This window comes from Siniperca chuatsi, linkage group LG21 (genome assembly GCF_020085105.1).
Source record: "Siniperca chuatsi isolate FFG_IHB_CAS linkage group LG21, ASM2008510v1, whole genome shotgun sequence".
Taxonomy (NCBI): Eukaryota; Metazoa; Chordata; class Actinopteri; order Centrarchiformes; family Sinipercidae; genus Siniperca; species Siniperca chuatsi.
Window position 1 is genome coordinate 7969718 of NC_058062.1, and position 13541 is coordinate 7983258.

The 13541-nt window shown below is 39.5% G+C and overlaps 2 protein-coding genes and 3 non-coding genes across 6 annotated transcripts; 4 read left to right on the forward strand and 1 right to left on the reverse strand.

The window, feature by feature from the left end:
• Positions 1 to 276: 276 nt before the first annotated feature.
• LOC122868367 (apoptosis regulator BAX-like) lies at positions 277 to 3607 on the reverse strand. Its single transcript, XM_044180218.1, has 6 exons — positions 3470 to 3607; positions 2606 to 2654; positions 2360 to 2518; positions 2113 to 2248; positions 1875 to 1979; positions 277 to 1756 (listed from the first exon to the last, which is right to left on the reverse strand). Exons 1-6 carry the CDS (start codon positions 3498 to 3500, stop codon positions 1658 to 1660), a joined length of 579 nt encoding a protein of 192 aa, XP_044036153.1. The 5' UTR covers positions 3501 to 3607; the 3' UTR covers positions 277 to 1657.
• Positions 3608 to 3818: 211 nt separating this feature from the next.
• Positions 3819 to 6174, forward strand: rps11 (ribosomal protein S11). Of its 2 annotated transcripts, none has more exons than XM_044180220.1 (5): positions 3819 to 3957; positions 4437 to 4577; positions 4819 to 4894; positions 5444 to 5573; positions 5981 to 6174. In XM_044180220.1, the coding sequence occupies exons 1-5, from the start codon at positions 3943 to 3945 to the stop codon at positions 6102 to 6104; spliced, it is 486 nt and encodes a 161-aa protein (XP_044036155.1). In that variant the 5' UTR covers positions 3819 to 3942; the 3' UTR covers positions 6105 to 6174. The 2 variants fall into 2 exon arrangements, with proteins under 2 accessions (XP_044036155.1, XP_044036154.1); XM_044180219.1 differs by having other exon boundaries at positions 3910 to 3979.
• On the forward strand, positions 4652 to 4735 carry LOC122869599. Its single transcript, XR_006376357.1, has one exon. It is a non-coding gene; the product is annotated as a small nucleolar RNA SNORD35 (small nucleolar RNA).
• On the forward strand, positions 5188 to 5271 carry LOC122869598. Its single transcript, XR_006376356.1, has one exon. It is a non-coding gene; the product is annotated as a small nucleolar RNA SNORD35 (small nucleolar RNA).
• On the forward strand, positions 5797 to 5881 carry LOC122869600. The gene has a single exon (XR_006376358.1). It is a non-coding gene; the product is annotated as a small nucleolar RNA SNORD35 (small nucleolar RNA).
• Positions 6175 to 13541: the final 7367 nt, after the last annotated feature.

The window sequence follows — 13541 nt, forward strand, 5'->3', positions numbered from 1 at the left end:
TATGTTAATGCAGTTAAACAGGAGTAAGAGTCTGATGCTAAGGTATAATACTTACCATGTTAGTGTAGTGTGTTAGCATGCCAACCAAAGAGCTATGTTGCCAGCATTGCTAAACATCATGAGTTTGTTGTGAATCTTGCAGCCTCTAAGAGTCCAGCTGAGGTAAATGGTTTAATTGTGTTTAATAATCAGATTCATTTTTCGTAGTGGTACCGCTGTAAGCCTGTTGAATATAATCCTCATTCCTACACAAATTATACATAACCATAGCCACAGTAAGAGTTAAAAGATTTATTTTCCATATTACAACATACAATGTCACTGCAAAAAGATTTTCAGACTCTAGACTGGAAACTAATTTCAGTTTTACAAATATTGATAGAAAAAAGGTGAAAATTGGAGTATATCAAAGTGATTTCTTAGTAAAAAAAACACCAAGGCACTGACGAACAAGAAAAATGTATAAAAAGCCATTTTCTGTGTAGATAAGATTGCAGTTTGAATTACTCACGTAAAAATACAGTACTATGAATATGTGTGAAGTGAGGTAAGCATCTGTGAGCAATCCAGTGCTTTCTGTGTCTGAAGTGCGACATCATCCATAGACCACAGAAAACATCAGTTCACGGCATGTGGCTCAATTCATAACACCGACAACATTTTTTTTTTTTTGAAGTGGGAGCCACTTTAAGGTCACAATGCTGGTCAAAATGCAGAAAGGCAGCATATTATTAAATGTTACACAAGATACGAATTTAGATTCAGTTTACTTTCATTCTGCTGAGATCATGTGACCTTTTAACTATGTGATGATTCATGTTGAATGTAAACATAACTTTGTCCAGCTATTGTGGCACTTTTATTATCTACTTAAGTAAGGTTTAGCTGTGCATTCAAGGGGAGGAGTTATTTGGGGTTGTTCAAGTCCAAATATTTTTGGAGGTGTAATTTCTCTTCATCTATATCATCTTCTTGGTAAATCTAATAAGTGTTTGCAAAAAATATCTCTTTTTACTTTATAGGATGTGAACACCCTCCAACACGTTCATTGCCATTAGATCATTACAGATTAACACCAGTAAATGCTCACAAATACGTATTGAAGATGGATTCGCTAGCATACAGACACCATGAGATGGATGGAGAGTGGGAAGATCAGAAAATCAATCTGAGTGGAACAAAAATGGAACAAAAATAAAACTACAATGAAAATAATACAGAAAGGAATCTCTAAACATCATCAAAAATGTTCAGTCCATATATCTTTTAGGGCAGAAAACAGAATGCAGTGACTTTTTTTTAATCTGTACTGAGTAAAAAATAAATTACTTAAAATGCATTCCCTGTTCAAGTCTGACAAACTTCCCACCCCCCATTTTGTGCATGTAATCTTGCACAGCTCACTTCCTCAGTGGCGTAGGGATCATGGATGCAACAGTGAGTTCTGTCTAACCCCCAATCCTTGGAAATGAAAGGGAGGCAGAAACGAAGAGTGGCTCTTCCTGTCCGAATACCTGGTCTTCCTGTACAACTCGTTCACTCTGCCATGACTTCCTTCTGTTCTCTTTCAGTTGTTCTTTCATATTCTTGTTCCTGTCCCCATTTCCCTCAGACGTAGTTCCTCCCACCTTTCACCTGTCTGCTCTTCACGAACCCCTCACATCTTGCGAATGACTACAACAGTGGTGAGGACACCAGCCAAGAAAACCCCCACCGTCTGCCATGTGGGTGTGCCAAAGTAGGAACGAATATCCTCCTAAAAATCATGAACAACAGACACAAATATTAGCATATGTCATACAAGCAATCAGGAGCAGAAGCTCAATAACTAATAAATGATGAGTTTGAACTGCATTTATTAGCTAGGTCCTTACCCAGCCGCCTTGCTCCCTGATCCAGTTGATCACATTTTCTCGGAGGTAGTCCATGGTCCAGCTGATGATTGTTCTGATGATATCAGGAACTTGGGTCACAAGAGCCTGAGAAGGTGTGAATAGGAGATACTTCAGACTAAAGGTCTTTCTTATTCAATCATAATTCCATAATACAGATATGTCTCACTTTGTTCTATTTTTATAATAAGGTCAGGTACAACAGAGCTGCTTAACTCACTTTGATGACGAGTCGACAGGCAAAGTAGAACAGAGCAACCACCCTGCCCCAGTTGAATTTTCCATCTGAAAAGATCTCAATGGCAACTTTCATAAACACGTCTTTTGTGGGACTGAGTGAAGAGTTGTTCATCATCCTGCAAAACAACATTTTGCAATTAGGGAGAAGCTAAATATACACTTATTACTAGTTCATAATTTCTCAGGCCTCAAATTTGATAGAACTAACACACAGACAGGTAGCCCACCTTTGGAGCTCTACATTGCCATCCAGCTCATCTCCAATCTGCTGCAGGCACTGGGCAAGCTTCTTGTGGTGTGGGTCACACAGCTCTCCTCCACCCAGCTGTGCCCTGGTCACTGCAGTATTGCTGTCTCCATGCTGCCTAACCCGCTCGTAGATGAAACTACACAGGGAGACACAGACAGATATGAATGAGTATGATCTGACTCTTTGCCCAGTTCAATAATGAGAATGTAAAGTATATACTCACTCTTTTAACAAAGCAGCTCCTACTTCCAGTATCTGATCTTTAGTATTTCCTGAAAGACAAAGGTCAGTGTTAAATCATCCAAATGCTGATACAACTTGTTTCAACCAGTTAACTCATAACAGAATTAAATGAGTGTATGACTGAAGAATGTTTGCTAGTATAACTGTATGTTTACTGTAACTTTAATCTGAATCTAAAGTCGCACTTTACAATTAGTTGAATTAGATTAGCCACACCTAAAATAACTGACAAGAAAGCACATTTTGTTGATTATTTGTCCATAAATGTATATTTACTCATATTGTAAATATTCAGGTGGACACTTTATAAAAAATATGCTTTACTTTTTATATCCGCATTGTTTGTATGTGAAATTACCTTGTGAGAGACATTTACAGTATACAAAAGGCAGCACATAATCCCCACAGTCTGTTAGTTCATAGCTAAGTTAATTAGGCTAACGTTAAGTTAATTTACCGAAGTTGTTGTGGCTACAAAATATTGGACACCTGTCTATCTTGAATTTTGACATTTTCGATGTGAAATGAAAGTCCCCCGATATCTTTGTTTTGGTTTTGTTCAAACATATTTGCGAACTCACTCCTGTATAGCTATCTAGGCAGCTAACCAAGCTATCTATAAAAACGCCGAGTAAGTGCTAGCTAACGTAAGGCTAACGTTTAACGTTAGGTTAGCTATCTTGCTAACCTCAGTTCAGCTAATGTTACTGCTAGCAAGCAAACAAGCTACAACCACAAAACAAGAGTTAAGTGTTATAGTGCCAGGTTGTCTATGTCTACCACACTGTTGGCGACACTGTCACATTCAATTTAATTTTATAATATTGTTAATGCTAGCTAGTACCTTGATCGCCTCCTCCCGGGTGTGATGCCATCTTGTTGTTTGTTTGGATCGCTAGTAACGTTACTTCCGTACAATTATGTGACCAGATAGTTTGAGGTAACTGCAACTGCTAGCGGCTGCAGATGTGCTAATCTTCATTGATGCTGATGGGACTGATGTACTGACGTGATGTCTTAACGTTAAATAGGTGGAGGGGCGATCGCCCACTATTGTTTTATAGATCTATTCACCGCAGCGTGACACTTGTTTACGACGTTTCGGGAGATCTTGGACTGCAAATAAACAATGAACAGTTTAAAGGCTGTATTTACACTATTAACTCAATCGAGCAGTTCGTAAAGTTAATGTAACAATAAAAACAAATGTGTGTATTTTTTTGAGCCTCGCCTTTTCATAAACGTCATTTCCCGTGGCTCGTAGTCTTCCGTCCGTCGCGCGCATTCACAGGCCTCTTTACGACTCGGCTGGCAAAGATGGCGGATGCACAAGTATGTTCAGGAAAACGGCGTGGTGAATTGAAATAGATATTTTTTACATTGTAATAAGCACATTTGTCATTGTAAATTAAGTATGTGCCTTTACATGCTCTTTATACACTGCCTTGAGCCATTTCAAACAACATTCAGGCTTTTATATCTGGTATTTGTTGCCGTTCTGCATACCCTCGTGTAACATTGAACTAGCCGGAATGCTAACTCGGTTAGCTTAGCCTGCTACCAGTTAACTCTTCATTAATAGTGCCTTGCTTTGTATGAACTACAAGCAGTAACGGTTCCCATCAAAAATATTTCCCCTATAAGTCATCTCACGATATATCGTTTCAGCTAAAGGCGACCGTAGTTCTTCTTCATAATAGGAAGTTGGTCTTAAATTAGCTGGCGAGGCCGGGCGGTGTGTGAATGGATCTTTACAGTAACTTGGTTTTTGTGTTGCACGATCTTAACGCGGTGATCTCCTTGTTCCACAGACCGAGAGGGCTTATCAGAAACAGCCCACCATCTTCCAGAACAAGAAGCGTGTTCTGGTTGCTGATGGTGGCAAGGAGGTCAAGGAAAAGCTCCCCCGCTACCACAAGAGTGTCGGGCTGGGCTTCAAAACCCCAAGAGAGGTAACTTAAATTGTCCCGAGAATTATCCAAAGTAATGTAGAAAGCTACATCTGTGAACATTCTTCTTTGTTAGCTGCAAATGATGTTTTTCTCACGATGGTCTTCCAAGCCTACAGGGTTCTGACGATAGTGCCTTTTGGCAATACTGATGCAGACACAAGAGTTATAAATATGATCTGATTTCATAGCTAGGGAATATGTATAGAGCAATGATACCAACGATACCCTTTGTTTTTATCAGGCTATTGACGGCACTTACATTGACAAGAAATGCCCCTTCACTGGAAATGTCTCCATTCGTGGCCGTATCCTCTCTGGTGAGTTTAACACTTTTACAGTATATTTAAAACACGAGCGCACTGGCTTGGGATGCTGAATCTGTGTTTGCCCATGAAGTTGCTGTCATTTAAACACTCTGCTATAATAATAAAACTGCACAGAGTGAGTATTGGTGCCTCAGTTTTTGCTCTGTTGAGCAACAAGGTGTTTTAATTTTCCTCACTGCAAATCAATATATCGTTGTTGCAGATGAAGCAAGCCAGAACCAGTGTCTTTACAGGCTAATCTTCCGCAAACTCATACTGAATTTCCTTTTTCTTGTCACTTATCCTGCAAATGATGTTTTTCTCACGATGGTCTTCCAAGCCCTCTGGGTTCTGACGACAATGCCTAATGGCAATACTGATGTAGTGGAGTGACAGTCAGTATTAAAAAAAACAAACAAAAAAAACAACCAAGCTGGCAATTTTTAAAGTCCTTCTAGTGTTTTGACCTCTGTGGTTTGAGTGTTCACTTCAATGTCCTTAGAAGGCTATTCAACACGCCTGTGAAAATCATATTCCATTTTTGTGTGTGGTCTATTACAGGTGTGGTGACCAAAATGAAGATGCAGAGGACCATTGTTATCAGACGCGACTACCTGCATTACATCCGCAAGTACAACCGCTTTGAGAAAAGGCACAAGAACATCTCTGTCCATCTGTCACCTTGCTTCAGGTACTACACCTCTGATTTGCTGTTTATTCAGGGTTTCAGGGGCGGAAAGTAGTGCAGCAATTTGTTTCCCCTCAGCCAAATTTGATATAAGGCTTAATTTTGCAATTGTTAACTATAAGGCATTTAACCTACAATTTTTTTGTCAATAGTTCTGTTACAGGTGTGTCTAAATGTCAGTTCATGTGATGTTATGGTCTTGCCAAAAAAGTACATCATAATTTGCTGCAAATGATGTTTTTTCTCACGATGGTCTTCCAAGCTCAAGAAGCTGTGACGACACTGCCTATGGCAAATACTGATGCAGCTTTACACCTCCTGCTCAAATACTAAATGTTTATCATCTTGGTCTTGGACAGAGGTACCTCAACCACCTGTTAATCTGTCTTGGTTGTGGTGTTTTTCTGCAGAGACGTCACAGTTGGCGACATTGTGACCGTTGGAGAGTGCCGACCACTCAGCAAGACCGTGAGGTTCAACGTCCTCAAAGTGACAAAGGCTGCTGGAGCCAAGAAGCAGTTCCAGAAGTTTTAGGTGTGATTGAGCGGGAAGTCTGCTGTTGGCTAACTGGTCTCACTGTCCAATAAAGAAAGTCTTGTTTAAATTGCCTTTTCTGCTGTTTGTCTTGTCATCCCCTTTTGGATTTGGAACTAAATAATACATGCACATAATCGGCTCAGCTACCTGTTGTGTTTTTTGTTTATTTTTTCTGAAGTGTATTCTGTCTTTTGCTTGTGCATAATAATCAGATGTGGTGAGACTGCATATTACCAGAAATTAATCTTATCACTGATTAATTTTGAACATTAAATTAAGACTTGCAGAAAAAGGACAGCAATTATATCTGGCCTGAACATTCAAAGACTAAAAACTTGAATTGGTAATTTTTAATATCCCCCAATTTTACAAAGTCAGCATAAGCAGTATAAAGACACGTGATTTGAATAAAGTCATGGCCAGAGTTTGGAAGAAAAGACAAAAGATCTCTCTTTCACCCTGACATACTTAAGTGCATTAGAAATGTTTTTGTGATCAGTTTTTAGAATATGAACACAACAAATTTAAGGACATCTGAAAGTTTGGATGTGAATTTTTTTTTTTTTGAGAGAGTAGATTAGACAATTGCAGGAAAAGAGCAAAATGTAACTAGCAAATGGGGTTAAAATAAAAGCAACAGTTCCCTTACCTGATATATCTCATTATCAGGGTTTGCTAAGACTAACAGACATATAAAGAAAACAAGATTTGTGATTAAAAAGTTAAGACATACAATATTGAGTGTAAGGTTGGGAGTATGTGGAATTTACGTCAATATATTTAGTACTATGCTCATTCATATCAGTGTGAGAAACACATTTTGACAGAAGTACACCTTTCAAATCTATGCAAGATTATTGATGTAGAGATGACATACAGAGGTGACTGGAGTGTGTTCAATACTGTTTTATACAGTCTATGATTCAATAAAATGGAAGAACCAGATGTATATACAGTATAGGATACAATATTTTTTAATTTTTTCTGTAGAAACCTGGACGTGTATTCATATATATTCGTAGAAGCTGCACGCTGGACCCACAGCAAGAAGTGTTTCAGTTTGGATTAAAACTCGGTTAGCTGTTATAAATAAATTGTGTTGTAGTACACCTTGATATTTAATTATTCTTTTTAAGATATCAACATAACTCTGCACAGCAGCGCCTCCCACTGTTTCACAAGTTCACAACATGTTTTCACCATAAAATATATGTGTCCAGCAGATGGCGACAGATAACAGATGAGGACTTGAATCCCAGACATGTTGAATCAGTAGTGCTGCTACTTTGTGTATTTGTTAAACCTTTTGAACTAGAAGTAAAAACTCATCTGTTAAACTTCTGCAGTGATACAATATACAAAAATATACTATACTATTTATAATGTCTACATTATGTAGTTCTGTGTAAGTGTGCATGCATGTGAAATTATCTAATTCTATGACTTGAATTAATTAATTTATGTACTGACAATGCTGGCTCTGTGAGAGATAGCTGCTCATTTACAATAGTAATGAATCAAAAAGTAAGAATTCCATTACTGGCTTTCCTAAAAATAATAAAGTATCTAAGTCAGCAAACAAACTTTCCAATCAGGAACGTGATTGTATATTTTGATAATTAGGAGGAATTTGTTCTCCCAAAATCCTTTTTCTGGTTGGGTTTTCCTTTTAGTAATGTGAGACTAATTTCATATAGTAGGATTTTGGCAAACTCAATATGTGGCTCTAAAGTAGTGCACAATGCAGGATTTTGCAGTATTATTACAACTATGAATATGCTGGAAACCTAAACGAACACAACATCGATTGATCGGCTGAGTTATCTCCATTTTGAACATAATCTTCACGTTTAACTTTATATCTGTAGCAGCAGCTTTGGCGGAATTTAAATATCCTCCATCTTTGATTGTAGTCTGCTAGACAGGGTGGTCAGCTAGTTAGGCGAACAGGAGGAGGGATTATCATCAGAGAAACAATATGATCAATCACTGTTATCCCATGGCTTCAGCATCACTCTGATGACGCTGTAGCCATTAGAAGATGCGACCTCCTTCCTTTGTACAGTTACAGCCATGATGATGCTCAATAGTGTCTGAGATGCAAATAAACATGCAAATATGTGCGCTCAACAAGCATGGATCTATTCATGTCCTGTTTGCTTCAGCTGAGTCATTTGCATGTGTCCTTATTTCTGCTTGAGAAGATGACAGCTTTTCTGTGTGGGAATCAATGATCACCCCCCATCCTCCACTCAGTCTGGCCTTCTGTCTGCTGAGTGTCATGGCACAGGCGTCACCATTAACATAATGATGCTGGAGATGTTTCTTTCTCAATGCTCCAGTGAATGTGGACCATATGGTGATGATGTGAAGAGGAGAAAGTGGTTAATGTGAGCTCAGCCGTGTAAGTAGTTCCATCATTTAATGATTAGCAGAGTAAGCAGCTGTCATCCAAAAGTTTGTTTTGAAATAACCAAACATTTTCCTCAATTATAGTTTACACTGATGTTTTTGTTGTACTAACAAGAATCCCAGCTCTCCACCCCTGCTACAATATTCACCTAAACAGCAGTGTCTCAGCATCTAACCACAAATTGTCTTCTCTTGTACAGGGGCTTTCCCAGCTCCTTCTCTCCATAGGTGCAGACACTACAGGAGGGTGGGAGGGCCTCAGGATGTTCTCTGAATAACAGGCCCTCTCATGAGCAGACACCCCAGGGAGCAAGATAGCCCAGCAGGCCACCCAGCCCACATGAGTACATACATTCTCCCACAGAGTGTTTGTTTGAGGGTAGAGGTCTGATCCCTCAAAAAGTCAGAGCAACCATAATAAACCCAAGCTGACAGTGTTAAACTGTGATGAATATGTGCTGTTAGAGAAGCATGGTTATCTACTGATCTCACTCTGTTTAAAAAAAAACAACCTTTTGTTAATCAAGATAAGAAAGTCAAGATGAGACCATCTGAACCAATTAAGCTGAAAGAATCAGTTTGTGGTCTTGAAAAAATTGGGATAGAATCTTAAAACAAAATTCATCTTTTCACGATATACACATTTATTTTGTATCACAGGCAAATAATTGGTATGGAAATGATGTAAGAGTTTTATTTTCAGCATTTTCACAGTGAACAGAAACCCTACTGTTACCAGGCAATAAAACAAATGTTTTGCTCCAGTGAAACTTTAACTTTTGTGGCACAGTGGCTTTGATAAACACACATCTTGTAAGCCACAGGGTTTCTTTATAGTATTTATGACCCTGCTGGAAAGATTCTTGGTTTAATTACATGTTATCATAAATTATATAGATTGGCCATCTGATGCAAAGGATGAGGGAATACGTTTCTTGCTTATGTCCCAAGTTAACTGCTGGATTTATTCAAACAGCACACTTCCTCCCTCACATCTTGAAAGACGAACCTCATGTAATTCTCCAGGTGGACATGTGAGTTTCAGCGATGGAGAAGCCATACTCTTCCCATCTCATGGTTCTGCTTAATCTCAATTCTCTCAATTTTCCATTTGGAGGCATCGCCAAAAGGTAAAGGTGAACAGTGTAGATGGAGATTTAGTGCTCCATCCGTCACAGGCCGACGACCCACCCAGGCCAGAGAGGTCAGAGGTGGTCCTCTGTGTATACGAAACAAATCTAGTCTGTAAAGAGAGAGGAAAAAAATGGCAAAACCAGATTTTTATAGAGACTCTGGATGGAAGTCTCTTCTCTGTCTGTGGCAGCAGACACACAGTCTTTTGAACTGTCTCACTTCACATTCTTCCAGTTTGCCAACATGTTTACCCAGTGTCATGGGGCATACTTGCAGTCGTGCTTATTTGTGTATATAATGGCAGGGATGTTAGCTCAGAGGGTCAGCCCATTGAGGTTAATGGCCATTATCAAAACAGAGGCCTTCTGGTGGCCCAGCAGGAGGTTTGGGCAGGATTTGGTCGTATAGTCCCATGCTAGACCCTTGTTCTGGGTTGTTTGGAGGCTGTCAGCAGTGTCCAAACTGTTTTCCAGCAGAACAGCAGCAGTAGACCTGATGTGCTGAACAGATGGAGGCTATGCTATATGTAGAAGAGCCTGAGCTGTAACAAATAAAGCCCCAATCCTCCAGTCTGTTCTGTTAACCCTGAACAACAGGCCTCATCCTGGTAACGAGTATGTGCGTTGATCTATTCTTAAATTGTATCTATTTATCTTTCTCTTACTGTATATTGACTAATGGTCTGAAATCAAGTGAATTGATTGACTAACCGACTGACTGACTGTGGTGGAAGAAGTACTCAGATCTTTTACTTAAGTAAAAGAAGCAATATCACATTGTAGAAATACTCTTACAAGTGTACAAGTCGTGCATTCCGAATTTTACTTAAGTAAAGTACATAAGTATTAGTCTCAAAATATACTTAAAGTACCAAAAGTAGTCCACAGTATGCAGAATGGCCCATTTCAAAATAATATTATATAATATATGATATCGTTGGATTATAATTATTGACGAGTAACTCTGTAAGCATCATTGTAATGTTGCAGCTGCTAAAGGTGGGGCTAATTTTAACTACTTGATGTGCTGCTGGGTAGGTTAATCTATAATGATACATATTCATTTGTGCTTTGATAATATTTTGTATTAATAATTAGAATCTTCAAAGTGACTAGTAACTAAAGCTGTCAAATAACATGTACAGTAGCATTGCCTCCAAAATGTGGTGGAGTAGAATTATAAAGTAACATAAAATGGAATTAGTCAAGTGCAAGTGCCTAAAAATTGTACTTAAGTAAATGTGCTTTGTTACTTTCCGCCTCTACTGACTAATTAATTTATTTAACAGATACAGTATTTGTGTAAATGCAGTAAGAGTGACATTCATTCAATATAAATAAATGGGCAACTAAATGATTTTACTTTTCTGTAGCACAAACTGTTATGAATATATCAGCAGAGATTTTACAGGGTGCTTCCTACCATGACCTGTTTTGCATTACATCTTAACTAGTCATTTGTAACAGATCCCTGCTGTGATTGCGTGCCTTAGTTGTCATGAAAGTATAAATTAATTACTTCTGTAAATAATAAGCCACCATAAATAGCCCTTAAGACCTGCAAATGTAGTACAATTCTCTGTATAATTCATGCAATGTCTAAAGAGGTGGATAAAGGTCAAATGTGACTGTACAACCAATCTTTAATACTTTTTGAGGTGCACTCTTATGCTGTTGTTACCACGGACTTTCTTCTTGCTATTTTTTTGTTACTGCAATATAATATGCAACCATTAAACCCATCACTATCCAGAATCTCACTGCTGGGCTGCACAACAGGAACACTGTGGGCTTTACTTAGGGTCAGTGCAGGGTCACTCTACACATCTGGCCATGTCATCAGTCCTCCAGATCTGCACAAAGACAGCCAATGTTCAAACGACCAAAGACAGACTGGTGTCTAACATCATCCATGTGCCATTACGTTCAGTCACAAACAAACGGTCATGTGTATGGGCTGACAACTGTAGTTACGCATATTAAATGTGGTTTGGTATGGCCTACTGTCGGGGTTTGGTGTTGGGATTTTGTTAAAGTTGGTGAAAGTAGATATGATGGAAAATGAGCATGTCAAGATCTATTACATTCAGGTTAGAGGTTCTGGTCACAGTTATCAGTGTTGATATCTGCAACAGCACCGTGAGTTTCTTAACTAATTTTAAGTGATTTAACAGATGTGGCTCCTGCTCTTCACTTGACACACCTTTGATCTGCAGAGTTGGTTCCCTGATAATGTGTCTGTCAGCGCTTTATAAAACATTGGTTATCTAGACTGCTGATTTGTATTTACATGTGAGTGGAAACAATCTGAAGGGTAAAGTTTGGAACCTGCTGGTTGATTCCAGCTGAGCTCCATCGAGTATTGATTACAAAATCTTGATTGATCGTTGCACACCTGGCCTGTCTGGTAAGCCGAGAGCCTTGCAACGCGTCCTAGATTTGCTCAACAGCTCCTAATTCAATATTCTCATGTTCAGCCATATTCACGCCTGCCTGTCAGACAGACTGCATATCTGGCAAGTGTGAGTGCGGTGGGCATTTCCAATTTGACACCATGTTGTCAGATCAAAGCGGGGCTGGTGCTGGCAGGTCACAGGACAGGGTGTTGCGTGCAGCAGCGCTCTTGGGTCATGTGTGAACCATCCAGCATGGCTGTCATCAGAGCATCCCTGGGGTGTGCTCTCACTGACTGATGGCCTCACACTGGAGCCCCGAAACCTACAATCCAGACAACTGGCAGGATCTGGACTGCATGTCTAACAAGTGCTATTTCCAGTACTTCATGGATGATGCTAGGTGACTTGGGTCTGCAGATGGAATACATATAAATACACAGACATGCTCTGTTATAGCTACAAAAGCAGAACTTGACATTTTAAAGCACAGCAGATAAACCAGATAATTGTTAATGAAGGCAAAAAACAACAAAGAATTACTCCACAAATACCAGAAGATTCAGTCCTTTGTTTGAAAGGGTTTCTTGAATTCTTTCGTTTGCAGCTTATGTTTGAGACTGTAACAAAGAGACTGTAAGTGTAACACTTCTCTCTATAAAAGGTAACAGGAGAAACTCAAAGCAACGCCCCACAGCAACAGTTTGTGTTGCTATTGAGAGGTTCCTCTCCAGCAAGAGGAATTCAACCTGGCAGATGGCGGGGCTGAGGCCCCCGAGGCCCCAGGCAATGCTACACCCTGGGACCCGGATACCTAATCGTGCCCTGTTGAGCCTCTCACCTGCTGCTCTGCCGCTCACACTGTTATCTCATCTCCCTGACCTATTGTGGCTCCCATCGGTGATAATGACATCTAAGAGACCCACGCAGCGCTGGAGCAGAGGCTCGTTCTTTCCCTGGAGACAGGCAGGATCATGGGAAACCTCAGAGTAATCGATCTCTCCATCTTGCCTCCTCTGGTGGATCTCATTTCTTATCGCAACTTGCAGACAGCTTCTGTGTTTAAGGCACAGATTGCTTTGGTTTTCAGGGCATCTATTTTTTTTATAAATTAGGTGTGGTTGGTCACTCTACCTCTCTGCCCTTATACTTTGTAGTGAATGTAAAGAGGAAGTAACTTTGAGAGCAGAGGACTTTTGTGTATTAGCTATACTGACAGTAAGTGTAAAATCTGATACAAATACAGTATCTACCATCTAAAATGACTTAATTTGTTTTTGATGTTCTCTGGTGTTATATCTCTAAAGTGTAATTTCACAATGGGAAAACATTTCTACCCTTTCACCCTGTCTCTCCAAATGAGTTCATAAATTGTCAGACCATACATTTGCTGCCTTGGGTAACCACAGTTGGTTGCATTTTGAAAACCCCGTTCTCGCAGCCTACTCAACCAAACCACAGTATTGTGGAGAATCTTGTTGTTGTTGTTGTTGTTG